A 15,597-nucleotide genomic window follows, 5' to 3' on the forward strand; every position below is an offset into this window, starting at 1 on the left:
TGCAGCTGTACAGATGTCTTAAATGTGCCATTAAAATGGTTCACAGGACCTGGCAGCACAGTTGATTTCACTTTAAGGAATGCTGTCAACATTAATTTCCTTTTAGAAATAGACTTATTCTTGCTTCTTAAAATGATAACTTACATCTCACAGTTTAAAGTATACTGACAGATTTCTCCGGATTTTATTGAGCCTGAACAATTAAAATAGCTTATTTGTTTTTCAACGTTAGCCCAAGGTTATTGTTCTTGCTTCAGTCCCCTATCACAGTGTGGTGGGTTGACCCTGGCTAAACGCCAGGTGCCCACCAAGCCGCTCTATCTACTCCCCTTCCTCAGTTGGACAGGGGAAGAAAAATACAATGAAAGGCTCGTGAGTTAAGGACAGGGAGACATCACTCAAAGCACAGAACTTTGTAAAAGAGTAAAGTCTTTGACCTAATATTACAGAAGGCTTTCCCAAAACCATTGGAATATTGGGAAAAATAGTGGAATTTAATGCTAGTTGCAGTTGCAGGATTGACATTTACCTCTCCAAAATATGAGGCCAAGAGTTTGCAACCACTTTGGTGCATATGAGTGTAAGAGCAATCACATGGGATCAGGCCACAGGGCTCTCTAGCCCAGTATCCTGACAGTGGCCAAAAGCAGTTGCCTAAGAAGGAGTGTTAGCAAATAGTTAATTGAGGCTTTGAATATTATTGTGCATTTAAGAATAGTTATTGTACAGGGTAATTTAGAAAAGATAAATTACATGACTTGTATAACTACAGGTGTTTTATATTAATCTAAGTCCATGCTATACTGCTCATTTTGTCCCTGTATAGCCCTATCCCATGACTGGATTAATCACCAGCCGAGTTAATCAGTAGATAAAGATAGATGTAGTAAGAAAAGATGAATAATTGAACAGCTGATTAAGACATTTTAACTGATGTAGACATTAGATAAGAATAAGGGTAAGGTAAGCATTTATAAGTTAAGAGATCAGATTCTTAGAGTTTAAAGACGGTTTTAAATAGAACATTGTGAAACTAGACATAGAAGGGAAATAAATGACTTTTATGATCTTGCATCAGATCAGTGGTTGAAGTGGTCTACGTGGTCAATAAACAAGAACTGAAACGGAACGCAAAGAACTGGTTTACCGATGGAAAATCAAGAACTTCCTGCTGACCAGAAGAATGAAGAATTGAGAACATAGTGGAAACCTTAGGTGGACTTTGATAATCATGTAACTGTTATAGAAACATATATAAGGTGACAATTGTAACACTTAGTTGCCACTCACTGAGGTGATGGCCCAGCTCTGAGTTGTTAATAAAGCAAACCTAGAGATACCCACTTTCTGGTGAAAATTCTTCAACAAGGAGTATAGAGCAAGTACACATAATACTTCCCCAAGTATTCTCCTAACACTTGTGGCTCAGGAATTTTGACATAGATAACATTAAGCATATGGCTAAAAACCAGTTTTAAATCTAAAAGAATCAGTACGATAATGCATGTTAAGAATGTGCAGAAGTGTTCGCAACATCAGAATTCCAGATAATTTTAGGAGAAGCAAAGTGGACATGTTAATTAGAAACCAGTCTAAGACTGCTGAACTCATTTCACATAGATTAACGAAACATCCATCAGAAAGAAACAGCAGTTGATCAGTTCTGACCTGGATTTAAATCACATTCCTGGGGCTGCAGGGCTCTGTATATGGTTACCATTCCCAGAACCATATAATTCCTTAGCAGCACAACTTTAATTGGAAAACAGAAAACCAGATGGTCCAACGGAAAGACAATCAGAAGTCCCAGTATGCATTTACCTAAGTAGACAGATTCACAGACTAGAAGTAGAAGCAGCAGGAGGGGAAGGAACTGAAAAGAAACATGAAAATAACCACATTGTTTATAGCTAAGCAGTAATAATAACATTATGTCTTCTTGCAGCATTTAAGCAACCAAGGGGCTTTATATGCCTTGATGCTTTACACATCTTGTCAGCTTTCTCAGATGTAAAGATAAGAATGTCTTTCAATCCATCAGTAGAAACTGCTGTTGTGATAACAAAAAAATTAAAGAAATTTTAAAATCACAGAAAAATAGCAGTTTCAGCAGTGAAAGCCAGGGTGCTAAAGTGATAGGACCATCCTTTTTTTTGAGATGGGTTTAGAGCAAATGTTTGAAACCCTCAAGACGTGCTTTTTATAGCAATAAGATTGCAATGTCACACAGATATTAGAATAGCCAGTGGTACTTTTTAAATAAATGCATATCATTTTTTAAAAAGTGCCATCACTAGCCAATGTGGCCAGTCTCACAAAGCGAACAGCATTTGCTCTTTGCACTGAAGTCCATCTGAACTGAGTATGCCTTTTACATTGCCAAGATCTTCTTTGGCACTGAAGACTGGGCCCTGGCTCTATACAAGAAATACATCAAGTAGTTTTACAAGAAATGTATTGTTTATAAGGGATGCATCTATATTTTACACCCAGAATAGGTCCCAAGGTAGCATTTCTTGCACAAAGTTTTATAGAGTTCAGTTTTGTCTTTTCAAGTAAAGGACTGCAGTGTCACATCTTTTACCACTTTTGCAGTGTGATTTGCAAGGAAATAATACAAAGCATCACATTTAGTATCTGTAACTGTTTCTGAATTTTTACATCATTTATGGTGCCCTCTCTCATAAACTCTTGGTCCCATTCTCACTCAGACTCTTTGGTGCTTTCTCTCACATCATGCCTCATTGTATGAGCAATTGCTGTCAAACTTCAAATAACAGCACACATTATCTTTTCAGTCTCTACTTATATTTGCTTCTGCTCTGATGCCTTTAAACTTTAAACTATAGAAACTATTTACATTATGTATACATTATATAGATTATATAAACTACTAGCATCTACTAAAGTTCAGAGAAAAGGCAAGCTGTCTTGTCTGCTCTTTAGGTAACCAGTTTTCTTTTCCCAACAAATATCTACATTAGCCATCTTCCCTTCCCACCTGGTCATTCCCACTTGACTGGCTAAAAGTGAACTAATCGACCATTTTTTTCTTGGCTATTTACCTAAAACAATGGAAACCTGAGCTGACTTGGATCCATGGGTGCAACTTTAATATAAACAAAAGAACAGGTACAAGAAACAGAATACAGAATAAACAAGGCAAAGTAAAGAAAGCACTAAGAATCCCTGAATTAAGGAAATTAAGGTTCCCAAGATATATAAGGATGAAGAAGAACTGGCGGTTCCCTGACTGAGATCTGAACACGATAGTTCTGTCTGTACTATAATGGGCTTTCCCTTGGCTGTGCAGATCTTTAGCATCTGTTGTTGAAAACCCCAGGTGTATTGTGTAGAAAGGAGAGAAATAAACAAAAGAGAGGGAGGGGAATTTTTTAGGCTAACAATATCTGACCACAGCTTGTATAACATTCACCTGTCGGAGGGCAGCTTAAACCATGACAAAAGCTGCCCAACATTTCACCTTGTTTCAGCTAATAGGGGAGGTCCAGAAAGAGTTTGTGTTCTGGCCATCACAACCACATACCTCATTAACCATCTTTGCCCGGGAATGGTTCCTTTGGAGCCTTCTGACAGAACAGCATTTGTGAACACATTGCATTGCTTATCACCACAGACAGGCCAGCCTAACCCGAGGCTGGCTGGAGCTGCTGCCCTTTCAGGCTATACTTATAACAGCAAATTAAATTGTGCCAGGGAGCATTTCTAGGCTATGGAATTTGTCTACACCGTGAAACTGTCAGCATATTTTCTGGCACAGTTTTGACCCAGGCTTGCTAGCACTCTGCCAAACAGCTCCTGGGCAAGGTTCAGGAGTTAGCACAGGCCAGAGACCGCTACCAATACAAAGTCTAGATGTAGCCATCCTCTTTCAGAGACTAAAACAGTTTAAACGTATGGAAAAAAAGCTATTCCATGCCACCTGGACTCAGTGCCAAAGGACAATCTTGGTATGTTTAATTTACTAGTACAGATGGATCCAGAGAAATCCCAAATCCCTGCAGTTTTGAGCCTTCTATATTGCTGTCTTCAAATCACTTGCTGCCTGGTATATTACTGGATACACATTTGATTTTCATGCTGAGATGAGGAAATTTAATTTTCAATATTAGATTTACTATTCTCATCTAAAAAGGCTGTGTATTCTAAGCAGCAGCTACACACTGTCACCAGCACCTGAGAAAGGAATCCTGAAATAAACTCTGATGGGGCTATCATACCAATTAAAAATACTCAGATGAGTCAGATGTAGCAAAACCAGACCCTGAAATTCCTGTGATGAAATATTTGCTACATTCACTATCCTCTATCTCCACATGCTACTCTTAACTCCCATTTTGTTGCTTCAGCTTTCACTACCTTTCTTCTGAACCAGTGTATTTAGTGATTCTTGCATTCATGCTATAGTCACTGTTACAGGATATTTCTGGAATATTGCACTGCCTCCACACTTGCAAGTTACTGTAGGATTCCCCTTAAAGACTCCAATATCAAGGCAATTTTCATTCATACTGGTACTCCCACAGACCCCTCTGACACACACACACAAAATTATTTTCATTTTAACTGAACCCCTTTTTACTGCTAGAGCACTGTTAGGGAGCTTGTAGAGCAAAAAATCAGGTGCCTAACATTTATTGATATTTTTTAAACAACTACTACTATATTTTTAATTATTGAATGATGAAATTGGATTTCCTCATTCAGCTTATAAAACCTAGTCCTCACTTGGTCCCTAAGCCCTATGACAATTTATAGAAAACAGTTGATGTGAAGACAGCAACATTTTGGGTATCAAATGAAACTGTCACACACAGTTCTAGGAAGGATATGCTGACACAAGCAGCTCTCACACCGTCTTCTCTAGGAGGATATCTTTTATTTGTGTGTGATCATTGTATCTAGTCCATGAAGTCTATGGCTAGTTCCAGGGAAAAGCCATCTAAGCAGCAAAAGGCAGTGCAGTGTTCTTATTTGATATTTGCATCAAAGTGCTGTAATCAGATAGAAACTATGCAAATATTGCTGTATAGAACATTTATAGTTAGAACATTTTTATGTAATAAACAGAACAGAGAGGGAAAACTTGATGCTTGATTCCTCAAACAAAATTTGTACTGAAATAAATTAGAAATCACTGAGAGTTCTGATCAAGTACATTTTAAACAGGAGTTAAAGATGTGGCCTGGATACACTGTCAGTTAAACAAATATGTTGACCTGTCTTTGTAAATCTTCTATTTTCTAGAAATCAATATCTGCACTTTCCCCCCTCCCATTTTTTTTCCTATTCTAATGATTTGACAAATGTTAACTAACAAATTCTACTGTCCAAGTTTGCCCATATTTTCTCTATAAGCTCTTGCATTCTGTTATTTCTATTAAATAATCGACAGTGTTTACAAAAGTAATGCAAACCTTTATGGCATCACAGCTGCAGGCTATACTGAATGTAGTGCTTTATACAGTGAATACAGTGATAGATTTATAAAGTTAAACTTAATTTTCTTTTCTGATTTGCACCTCTTTGAGGTTTTAATCATTTTCCTTAGAGTATATTTTTGTCAGCATTGGTATTGACAAGCCATGTATTTTTTTATTTGACATAATTTGAAATCTAGAAGTTTAAAACCAAAATAATCTTATAGCCTTCCAGTCCCATCTCTTTAATATTACTAGCTCAAACCAAATAGAGGAAAAATGTATTGCTGTTTATTATTTGACACTGTAAAGCATCCTAAAGCCCTCTCATGGACTTTTATCCTATGCACCTATGTCCTGCATACAGACAAAATTCCTTTCCAAAATTTCTTATAGTCTTTGTTGAGAAATCAATACCTTTTTGGGTAAAATGCCTTTTTTATGGATTTTTCTCCTTTAAAAGGTAAAAAAACTGTTAATATGCTGTCTTTGTAATGTCCGTACCAGGGTTGTCACATTTATAAACAAAATTTCAGGACCAGCTGGTGGCCCTATGACAAGGTAATGTGCTATCACTAATGAATATAGCACCTGAACTCTGAGCCTCTCTCAATTCCAGTAAGAAATACTGTGGAAAGAAGGTGTTTGGCTCAGAAGAAAAAAAAAAGCAGACCTTACAGTGCTCCCAGCAGGCTCTTTCTGACCATATGAAAAAGCAATAATGATAAGTACTAGAGAGAGCCACATCCTCCCTGACTTGAACAATAAAAGAGGACAATTCAATTCAGGTTCTTTGAATCCAAGAATAAGGCACCATTGCCTCAAAGCAAGAAAAAAACCTCAAACAAACAAAAGACCTGCAGGGCATCCCAGTATATAAGACAGCACCTACTTCAACCTGTTAACCCTTGCTAGTTCATCTGTAATAATCATACAGTGAATTTTATTAAGAAATAATGACTCTGCTTCCTCGGGTGCCCATGCTGACTTTCAAACAAACTGACACACTTCACTGGTAAGCATATAAGAATCTTATTCTGAGGAAATCAGTGCTTCAAGCTCCAACATGCTTCAAGTTGAGCACAAAGTATCATGCTGAAATGGCTATTAAACAAGAAGTTTAAATGTCTACCCCCAAAAAAACATGTACAAAATTGTAACTGGAAACATGTTGGATCAACCGTGTCTCTAGCTAGGGAATTTTAGTGACTTTAACAGCATTACTATTTACACATTTATGCATCTTACTGCCAGGCAAAGACAGCAGAACAGCGGCATTCCATGTATTTCTTCACTGCAGTACATGGAAAAGTAATTTAGTACTGATCTCATAATTCAGAACACATTTTAAAGTTGCACTTCATTTCCAGTTTCTTCTGACTATTCAAACCTGTGAGATTTTTCAGAATGTTTTATTTCATATATGCTGAATATCATTTATCACATGATGTCACCAAATACTTTGCCAGTGATTTTGAAGGAAGTGTTATAAGCTCATGCATGTTTCTACTCAGAATTAACATCAACTCACACTCCCTCTGATTCGTTCAGTTTTATATTTTATACAATATAAATGGTCTTTCATAAATGTAGTTTGAAATAGAAATGGATATTGCAGGAGTGCTATTCATTTTAGAAAGACATTTGAATAATCAAAGAAAAGTAATAAAGTATAATATAGACAGGTGTTACATATACAGATACTGCATATTATGAACAATACAGCTGTTGATATAGCTTACAAGATGGGGTAATAGTGCTCTATTTCAGATTTTGTGCACTAGAATAGCTTTCTGAGATACTTAACTGATTTTATTTAAGGTCCTAGGGGTGCAACAGTCAACAGATTTACTCTAGGAAGCATAACTGCAACACAATGCTCCAATGCAGAATACTCCATCTAAAAAGTGCAAACAGCAATAGTGAGCTGTTGCAATTTGAGTTCATTTGGCAATGACAAGGTTTTTTAAGAACTGGCATTAAAATTTTAATGGGAAAACTATAATGTGAAAACAATTTTATTGCTCCGTTATAAAAAAAATAAGGTAATGTCAATGTGAATTACCATGTGATCTCCAACATTAAAGTACTACAATGAAACTAGCATGTTATTGCAGTGAAAGCACACACATGACACATAGTTACATAGTATGTAGCATTGCTATACTCATGATAACAGTAAGAATCTAAGCTTAAAAATGTAGAGAAGTTGAGAGGCAAAGTCTGTGTTCCAGTTCCTAGAGGGCACAGAACAACAAATGATTTGAGATATCAAGGGCTGCAGCCTACCTAAAAAGACATGAATGAGATATAGCCTAGAAAACTCTGGGAAATTCACCTTTGTGCCATATTAAAAACATATTCACTTTATCTGCTGTTCAAAACATGTTAGATGACCTGGTTGTATTTGATCCACGGTTTCCCATGTTTTAATGGCTGTCCATCATTAAATACATTTTTAAATGACTTGTATTGATGCACCAAAAAAAAAAAGAAAATTTTTGTTAATAAGGCTGTTACAAATATCTCACAAAGGAAACATTGCTCAAAATCTTCAAACACCCAAGGAAGATGGCAAAGACCTGAAGCTTTAATTCCAGATCCCACACTGTTAAACATTCTGCTATCCTCCCCTCCTTTAAGTGAGTATCACCCTATCACCCAAGGATTAGGAGATGTGAGCATCAGCAGCTCCTGCATAAATAAGTTTTGGCTATCCTTTATTTCTGAGGAAAATTTGCAGAAAAGAACACCTATTCCCTGGCATCACACTTTCCTATATTTGGCATCTTTCTACCATCTCTAAGGTGTAGGCAAGGGATGAGGGTTTTTGTACACTTGGGCAATACAGCTGTTGCTACACTTTCTCTTTCCGCACGTTTGCTTCCTCAGCAGAAGAAGGAAGATTTTTCAGGTGATCAGAATGACAAAGATAACTGACAGAGCAAAAAATTATACCTTCTGTTATGCATCCACTATCATAGTTCCTACATGAATTTATATTTTTTGTGGGAGGAAACCAGATCCTAACTAGTATTTCAAAATACTCTTTAATAACATGTATCACTTTCAATAGACTATAATTGCACAGTTGTTTATACCTTGCTGCACAGATATCAATATTTGTCAACCTGTGTTATTTCTTAATGGAATTTAATTCAGAATATATACTCTGATGTACTTTAATACCTTAAAAATACTGTCTACACTCTATTATTCAAGATAGAAAAATGATGCAGGAAAGAATTAATTGCTTTTTCATTACTATGCCATATGTGTGTGTATATATATATATATAAAGGTTATGACATTCAATGCAAACCTACAGTAGCTTAAATGCTAACTTTCAAACTGCTACAGCTTGCTTAATTCATAGAATTATTATTTTTGGCTTACCCAAATCTGTAGCTTAATTCTTTTTTCATTTTTGAAAACCGTTTTTACTTTGAAATCGATCCCAACTGTGCTTACAAATGCAGACGTAAAGGAATCATCAGCGTATCGGAACAAAAAGGAGGTTTTCCCAACACTGCTGTTGCCAATAATGAGCAGTTTGAACATGTAATCAAAGTTCTGGTCAGATGTATCTTTCTGGCCATATCTGGAATCTTGAGCAGATGCCATCTGTAATTTAAAAAAAAAAAGAAATAGTTTATTGTCTCTTGTATCATATAAAACTGGAAACATTTAGATTTTATTGGAATTTTTGATAACAGATATGAATGAACTCAAGAAGTTCACAGAGGCTTAAGTCTTTGTTACGATTATTGTATCCATGGTAATAGTTCCGGTTGCAAAAGAGGATGTATCAAAGGTAAACATCACTGGTGACTGGTACCAAAAAAAAAAAAAATCTAAAAATCCAGGACAGTTCTTGAGTATACCATTAAAAAAGATCTACTTTCAGAAAATGTGATGAATGAAATAGATGGTGGAAATATAGACAAAGATACTTCACATGTACAAGAAGGAAATAAGAGATGAATGCTGGGTTATGATATAGAAGGTATATTTCCAAGCAAAAGCTTAATCTGTTTTACATCTGATAGAATTCTTGAAACATTTATTTTACTACAAATATGATGCAGTCTTTGGTAATGCCTATAACCTTATTCAAAGCATTTTGCCATTACCAGCTTTCAGTTATCACACCATTAAATAGTGAGTTGGGTTATATACCTCTGAAATAAGGTCTTGATTTTTTCCAGTTCTCATCTCTTCTATAGTTTTGGAATTTGCAATGTTAATGCAACATCATCATAAGCGAAAGTTGCAAATGTTTTCAAATTTGGGTCCTTAAAATACAGCTTCTAATCCATATAAAACACCTGAATAAGCACAGATTATTGAATACTGCTAAATAGCAAGCTTATTTTGCTCTAGAGTACAAAGATCATGGGTTCCGTTTATAAAAAGTACACTTGTAGCTTTCAGGAGGGTTGCAGAGATTAACTTGAAAACCTGACCAAAATTCTACCTGGGAAGCTCACAAAGCAGATGGCAAAAACAAAGAACTTAGAACTAGGTAGTGTTTCACCTCATATGCTTTTTAAGAAAAATAAGTATTTTGGGAGCCTGTCAGAATTTTAAATTGTTGGAGTTTGGCAATACATTTGCACACTGATTTCAGACAGAAAGACAGACAGTATATCCTAACATAAAGGTCTATGGAAAAGCAGCCCACGTCAAAGCTTTCTAAGTTAGACATCTCAGAGTGCATTTGGGCAGTCAGAGAGGACAGCTGGAAACAGGACTTTGCAGAAGGGTGAGGGCTGTACACTAACCCACCTTCTCAGCAGAATTTCAATTGCTGCATAAATTTTCTGAGCTAATTCTGCTGTCTCATAGTACAAATAACAGTATGCCAGCTTCTTTGGACTACTGAAGAGGCGTATAGAAGTGGAGACAAAAAGTCCTGAAGGAGACAACGGAAGTAGCAAGCCTTTGAGAGAAAATTCTGTGTAAGATTTATATTTCATAAATAATGCAGTAGGGAGTGTTTGATTTCAGAATTACCCTTTTATTTAGCAGTGACTAAAGTTCTTGATTAAATGTAGTCTTGGGTACCTACATGTTTGCATCCTGAGTTTTTGCATTGGCCTTAATATTTATTCACTTCTTTCACAGACATGCAACAAAGAAGCTTTAGAACAAAACCCTAAAAATTACCAAGCATATACATCACTAATCTTTCATCTTTCTGATTTCTACAGCAAAAGACAGAAACAAATCCTGTCCACCTTCACTACTCTCCCTTACTGTAAAACTATTTGGGGATATTTTGTTTGGAACATGAGAAAAAGAAAATCAAATGCTATTTATACCAGTCTAATGACAACTGGCTATAAAGCAGTAAAGAAGAGAACGCTGTTGTTGTGTACAATTTGCAACAAGTCCAGCAGACAAAAGACCGTGCAGTGGCTGGGGATGCCAGTGTGTAGCCTGTGCGCTTTCCCCAGCAGCCTGTTCTGCTGCCCTTCTGGCTAATCTCTGTAATGCAGCAGCTGAAACCAGTAGTTATCACTTCTAGAAAGAAGAAAAATAATTTTCTTTCTTGATTTTATCTCCTAGGAAGCCTTCCATGTAGCTTCTTCAACTCACTTAAGGTTTACAAAAAAGAGTTTTAGCTTTTATTTCATTTGCTGACCTCAGTCCTATGTGCCTTACAATTCATCCCTATGTACTTTAATGCCTAACACTTCAGAAACAGTATGATTCAGTGAGCAGAGGAATCAGGAGTCCTGGATTCTAATAATAGTCTTGCTAAATCTTGTATGTATGTTATGTAGCCTTCCTGAGTAAGAACCTGTTTCCTGTGGATTGTTTTAAACATAGACTTTCCCCACAAAGAAATTTCAGTGCTCCTCTAAATTAATGTGTTTATGTGCATTACCCATGCAATAGTTTCCTTAAAAGTTCTTAAAAACTAATAAAAAATTAAAAACCAACACCTTCACTGTGTCTTGAACTTATAGATTCATTACTTGCAGTACCATAGGCAGAATTATGGGCAAGTTGAACACAGAATTGCAGCCAGCTTTTATTTCAGGAGTAGGAGTATGTCTGCCTATTACAGGATGCAGAAGGCATAGGAAAGGCATGGGAAAGGACTAATTTCTCCACCTCCCACCTGGGGAATCATGAGATGATTAGTGAGGTATTGATAATAATTCAAACTGTTTGGAGAGACTAACTTTAGCCTAGAGAACCAGTATCCCTAGACTATTGATAGTCATCCTTTCTCGTGTCCAAAACCCAAATGAGTTTTAGAAAAGTACTAATGCCTGCATTAGTCTGAAGAAAAATCAAACTCAATACTGGTGCTAACACTTTGCCATTATTTCCCAAACTCACTCATTCTGTACTAAGCACAGAGACAGATTCTTCAGATTACAATTCACATCACCTACATCAGGCTCCCACTCTAAATGATACTCTTGAGGAGTCTCTATTTTTCTGTTGACTGTAAGGGAAACCTAGATGCTTGGTCCTCTTGGGCTTTGTGAATACACCTACAGTGCTTCTCTTTCTTAAATGCAAGCTGCTGACTTCGAGTAAGTATGGGATGCACTGTAGCCCACTTCCCGGTGTATTAATATGTCCGTTCACTCCTAACAGGACTTGTCTCTACTACGGAGGAATTTGACAAAGAAATGTGAAGAAGCTAGCGCTGATGTTATGTTCCTCCTTTGGAAACGATGCTGGAAATAATCACCAGGAATGCCATGTTCAGGCCTGTTAATTAAATATTACATACATGGATGGGAACCAAATAAACATGCCAACCGTGCTAATGTTATGATGTTCTATTTCCAAGAAAGCAAAAACCTTACCTTTATTTTGACAGTTCTCTTCTCAAATGATTAAATGGATATATTAAACATGCATCACTTTCAGCAAAACACACTTAGCATGGCATCAGTAGTCCTCTTTCTGTCACTACCCCTTTTTGGAAGTGTACTATGGAAGCTCACTCCTTTGCTGGTTAGATACTTTCTAATCTCCAACTCAAAGACACTCAGGACTAGTATATACTCACTTCTTACTGTCCAATGTCTGCTCCAGTATACACTTATGACTACTGACGCCAAATGCAGCTTGATCAATTTACAAAAAGGTGTATATAACTTGCTCTGTGGACTCAGTGGCTTGGCAGGCTCTTCCACTCCAGTGCTTCTAATTTGAACCAAGACTGATATATCTAATAATTTTGCTGAGTGATAGGAGATGAATTGCCATGCTAACTCCTGTGTCTAATAGCTTTGATTTGGCTTTTTTCATTATAATTTTAGAATAACCTCTTAAATATCTGGAAGCAGCCTTTTTGCTTGCTTTTGCCCTTCTCCATTGTGTTTGGATGTGTCTGTTATAAACCTATTTTGTCTGGGCATAACCATTGCCAGTGACAACAGGATATGGAAAGCTAAGAAGAAAATGTTCTCATTTATTTCCTTGGCAAAGCATCAGAAATGTTCATAGTGTATTTACAGATTATTTCCCATTTCCTACTTTTCCCTCACCTCTATGGCCTCAGTCACCTTTGAAATGATCTGATGCCCTGGCAAATGAAAGAGAGGGTCTGTAGAGATCTGGCAGTTCCTACAAACTGCCACCATTAATGCCCATATGCTCTGGTAAACACAAAGAACAGGTTATCCACACTAAATTCTTTTTCATTTTGGCAAAGTGCAGGAATGTGGAAAATTTGCATGCTACAATCAGATAAAGAGCAAAACTTGAAGCGAGTTAATCAGTGTGTTGAATCACTGAGAATTTCCTATTGAATCTTCACTTTTCAAAGTACCACCAAAGCCTTAGGGGAAACTACTGAGAGATACACAGACATTTCAACTAATTCAGACCAATTCTCAAAAGAACATGCAGAAACCATACACACTTGTATGTTTCACAGAAAAAAAAAAAAGAGTTCATTGCTTTTGACTTCTAAACCAAAGCCCTCTCCATGGCCATAAGCACTACTAAGATTTATATCTGTTCTTTGAAAACGTGGCTAGAAAAATGAAAAGTAGTCACAAACTCTGACCCAGATCAAATTATATCCAGCAGATGACAATAGCAAACTTTTACACTAGGTAACTCCCTCTCTGGAAGGACTGTTTGGGCTGCCTTTCTGGTAATTTTTGGCCCTTCTTGTCGACAGAGAAATGGCATGAGCTTGAGATTGAAACAAAGAATTCATAAATATAGAACAACAGTGCCACTGCACAGGCCCTTTTTCTCATCCTGCTAAAATATTTTAACTTCTTGGTTTTCTTTTTAATTATTGCTTCGAACAATTAATTATTGCTTTTGAACATGCATATTGAACATGCAGATCTTCCCTTCAAGCATGAAAAATATTAGCTAACAGAACTGCAGTTCATAACTTAAATCACAGCAGACTGCAAAAGTGCTCTTTGCATTGTATAAAATAAGCGGGATTGATTGTTACCAATCCACTGGTAACATGACTGTTCTTCTATTAAAAAACAGTCATGTGTTCAAGTGTATAGTCTGGGGCCCCCAGAGCTCCTGCATGAGATTATAAAATAGGTCTTAATAAATAACTGAAGTACAGTACACCAGCATAAACTGTTTTGAAACAACTACCTAGAAACTGCTAAAAACTGTGCATAATGCAACTTGTATCTGTATATCATCTGTTTCTCCAGTGCTAAGGGGCATTATATTTTTCCATATATAAAAACTGCTGAAAGGGGGCCACCTCTTTGCTACCCTTGATTCCAGCAATGAGCCATCTTTCCCTGGTGTAGATGGATAACTGCTCCTTGAATAAACAGGTGGAGATATCGTGCCAACTTCCTGCGCATCTAGGTAGGACCTCGTTACATCTCATCACCTAACAACTTACATCCTTTCACTCCCAGGGGAGCTGCGATCAACGCTCAAAGGGCAGTATCTGTAAAAGACTGTTCGGTTTGCCCGTATGAGACCTGAAACCCACCCGCGGCCATCGCGGTGGGGTGGCGGGCACCGCGGTGGGGTGGCGGCCACCGCAGGGCCGTGCCGCCCAGCCTCCCGCTCGGGCTGCCCCTCGGCCCGGGGAGCCGCGCTGCGCGGGGGACGGGGCGGCCCCACCGCACCCCCGCCCCGCGACGGGCTGCGGTCGCCCCCCGCCCGCCGAGACCGCCCGCCGGGGACCCCTCTCACAGGGACGCGACCCGCCCTCCCCCCCAAGCCCACTCACACACACCGCGGAGCCGCCTTACGCACCCCCCAGGCCCCCTCACGCAAGGGGCGTCCTCACCCCCTCCCCCCTCACACTCCCCGGCCACCAGCGGGAGAGCCCGTCCCGGCGGCCCCGCCATGCCGCCGCAGGGCGGAGGGGCTCCTGCCCCGTCCCGCGGGCGCCGGGGCGCCCAGCTCTCGGCCGCGCTGCGCCTGCCGGCCCCCTCGCCGCTCGCTCGGCTCCGGACCAGGGACCGACCTGCATGGGCGCTTCGTGCCTCATCGCCGGGCGCGGCCCGCCGCTCGCTCCGCTGCCGCTCGCTCGCGCACGCCAACTGCCACCGCCGCTGCCCACCGCCCACCCGGGCTCTGCTGACAAACCAGCGTCGCGATCAGCACCGGAGCTGTCCCCACTCCTCCCCCGGCACTGCCCCTTCCTCCCGCGCACCCTCGGGAGCTGTAGTCCCCGCTGCCCCGCTTCCGCCGCCGCCAGGGCAAGGAAGAAAGACTACAACTCCCGGGATGCTCTGCGTCCGGCGGCCCGCCGCCGCTGCCGCCGCGAAGGCCGGCGCGGGCGGAGGCGGTGTAGTTAGCCCGGCGGTGGGGAGAGCGCGGCGCTTTGCAAACTCCTCTTGGGGCTGCGGAGAGACGGCGGGACTGGGGAAAGGCCGGGCGGCACGGGGCGCCGTGGCGGGGGGGTGCGGCGCGGTTTGCCCGCGCTGAGGCGGAAAGCAGAGACGGAGCTAGCGGAGCCGGGCGCCGCCGGTTCAGCGGATGCGCTTCCCTCTGCGGCCTCACCGGCCCAGCCCAGCCCGAGCGCCGGCAGCCGCGGAGGAGCAGCGTCGGGCTGGGGGAGCGAGGGTGGCGGCGGGCCCCGGGCAGGGCAGGGCAGGGCAGGGCAGGCAGTAGCTCCCACGCGGCTGCGGGGAGTCGCTCGGCGACGCAAGAGCCGCGGAGTGGGGCAGAC

At 40.0% G+C, this 15,597-nt stretch overlaps 1 protein-coding gene across 1 annotated transcript in view; it reads right to left on the minus strand.

Annotated features, from left to right (window-relative positions):
* Window positions 1-15,014, minus strand: part of LOC148055203 (ras-related protein Rab-3C-like) — a 166,292-nt gene extending 151,278 nt beyond the window's left edge. Inside the window, exons 1-2 of the mRNA XM_087762383.1 lie at window positions 14,890-15,014; window positions 8,838-9,065 (exon numbers count right to left, since the gene is read on the minus strand). Of these exons, the coding sequence (XP_087618509.1) occupies window positions 8,838-9,065; window positions 14,890-14,913 (252 nt within the window). The 5' untranslated portion in view covers window positions 14,914-15,014. The remainder of the gene's footprint in view (window positions 1-8,837; window positions 9,066-14,889) is intronic.
* Between the last annotated feature and the right edge of the window lie 583 nt (window positions 15,015-15,597).

Source organism: Nipponia nippon, unplaced genomic scaffold, assembly GCF_047370975.1.
Source record: "Nipponia nippon isolate SJK-2023a ecotype South Korea unplaced genomic scaffold, ASM4737097v1 scaffold_26, whole genome shotgun sequence".
NCBI lineage: Eukaryota > Metazoa > Chordata > Aves > Pelecaniformes > Threskiornithidae > Nipponia > Nipponia nippon.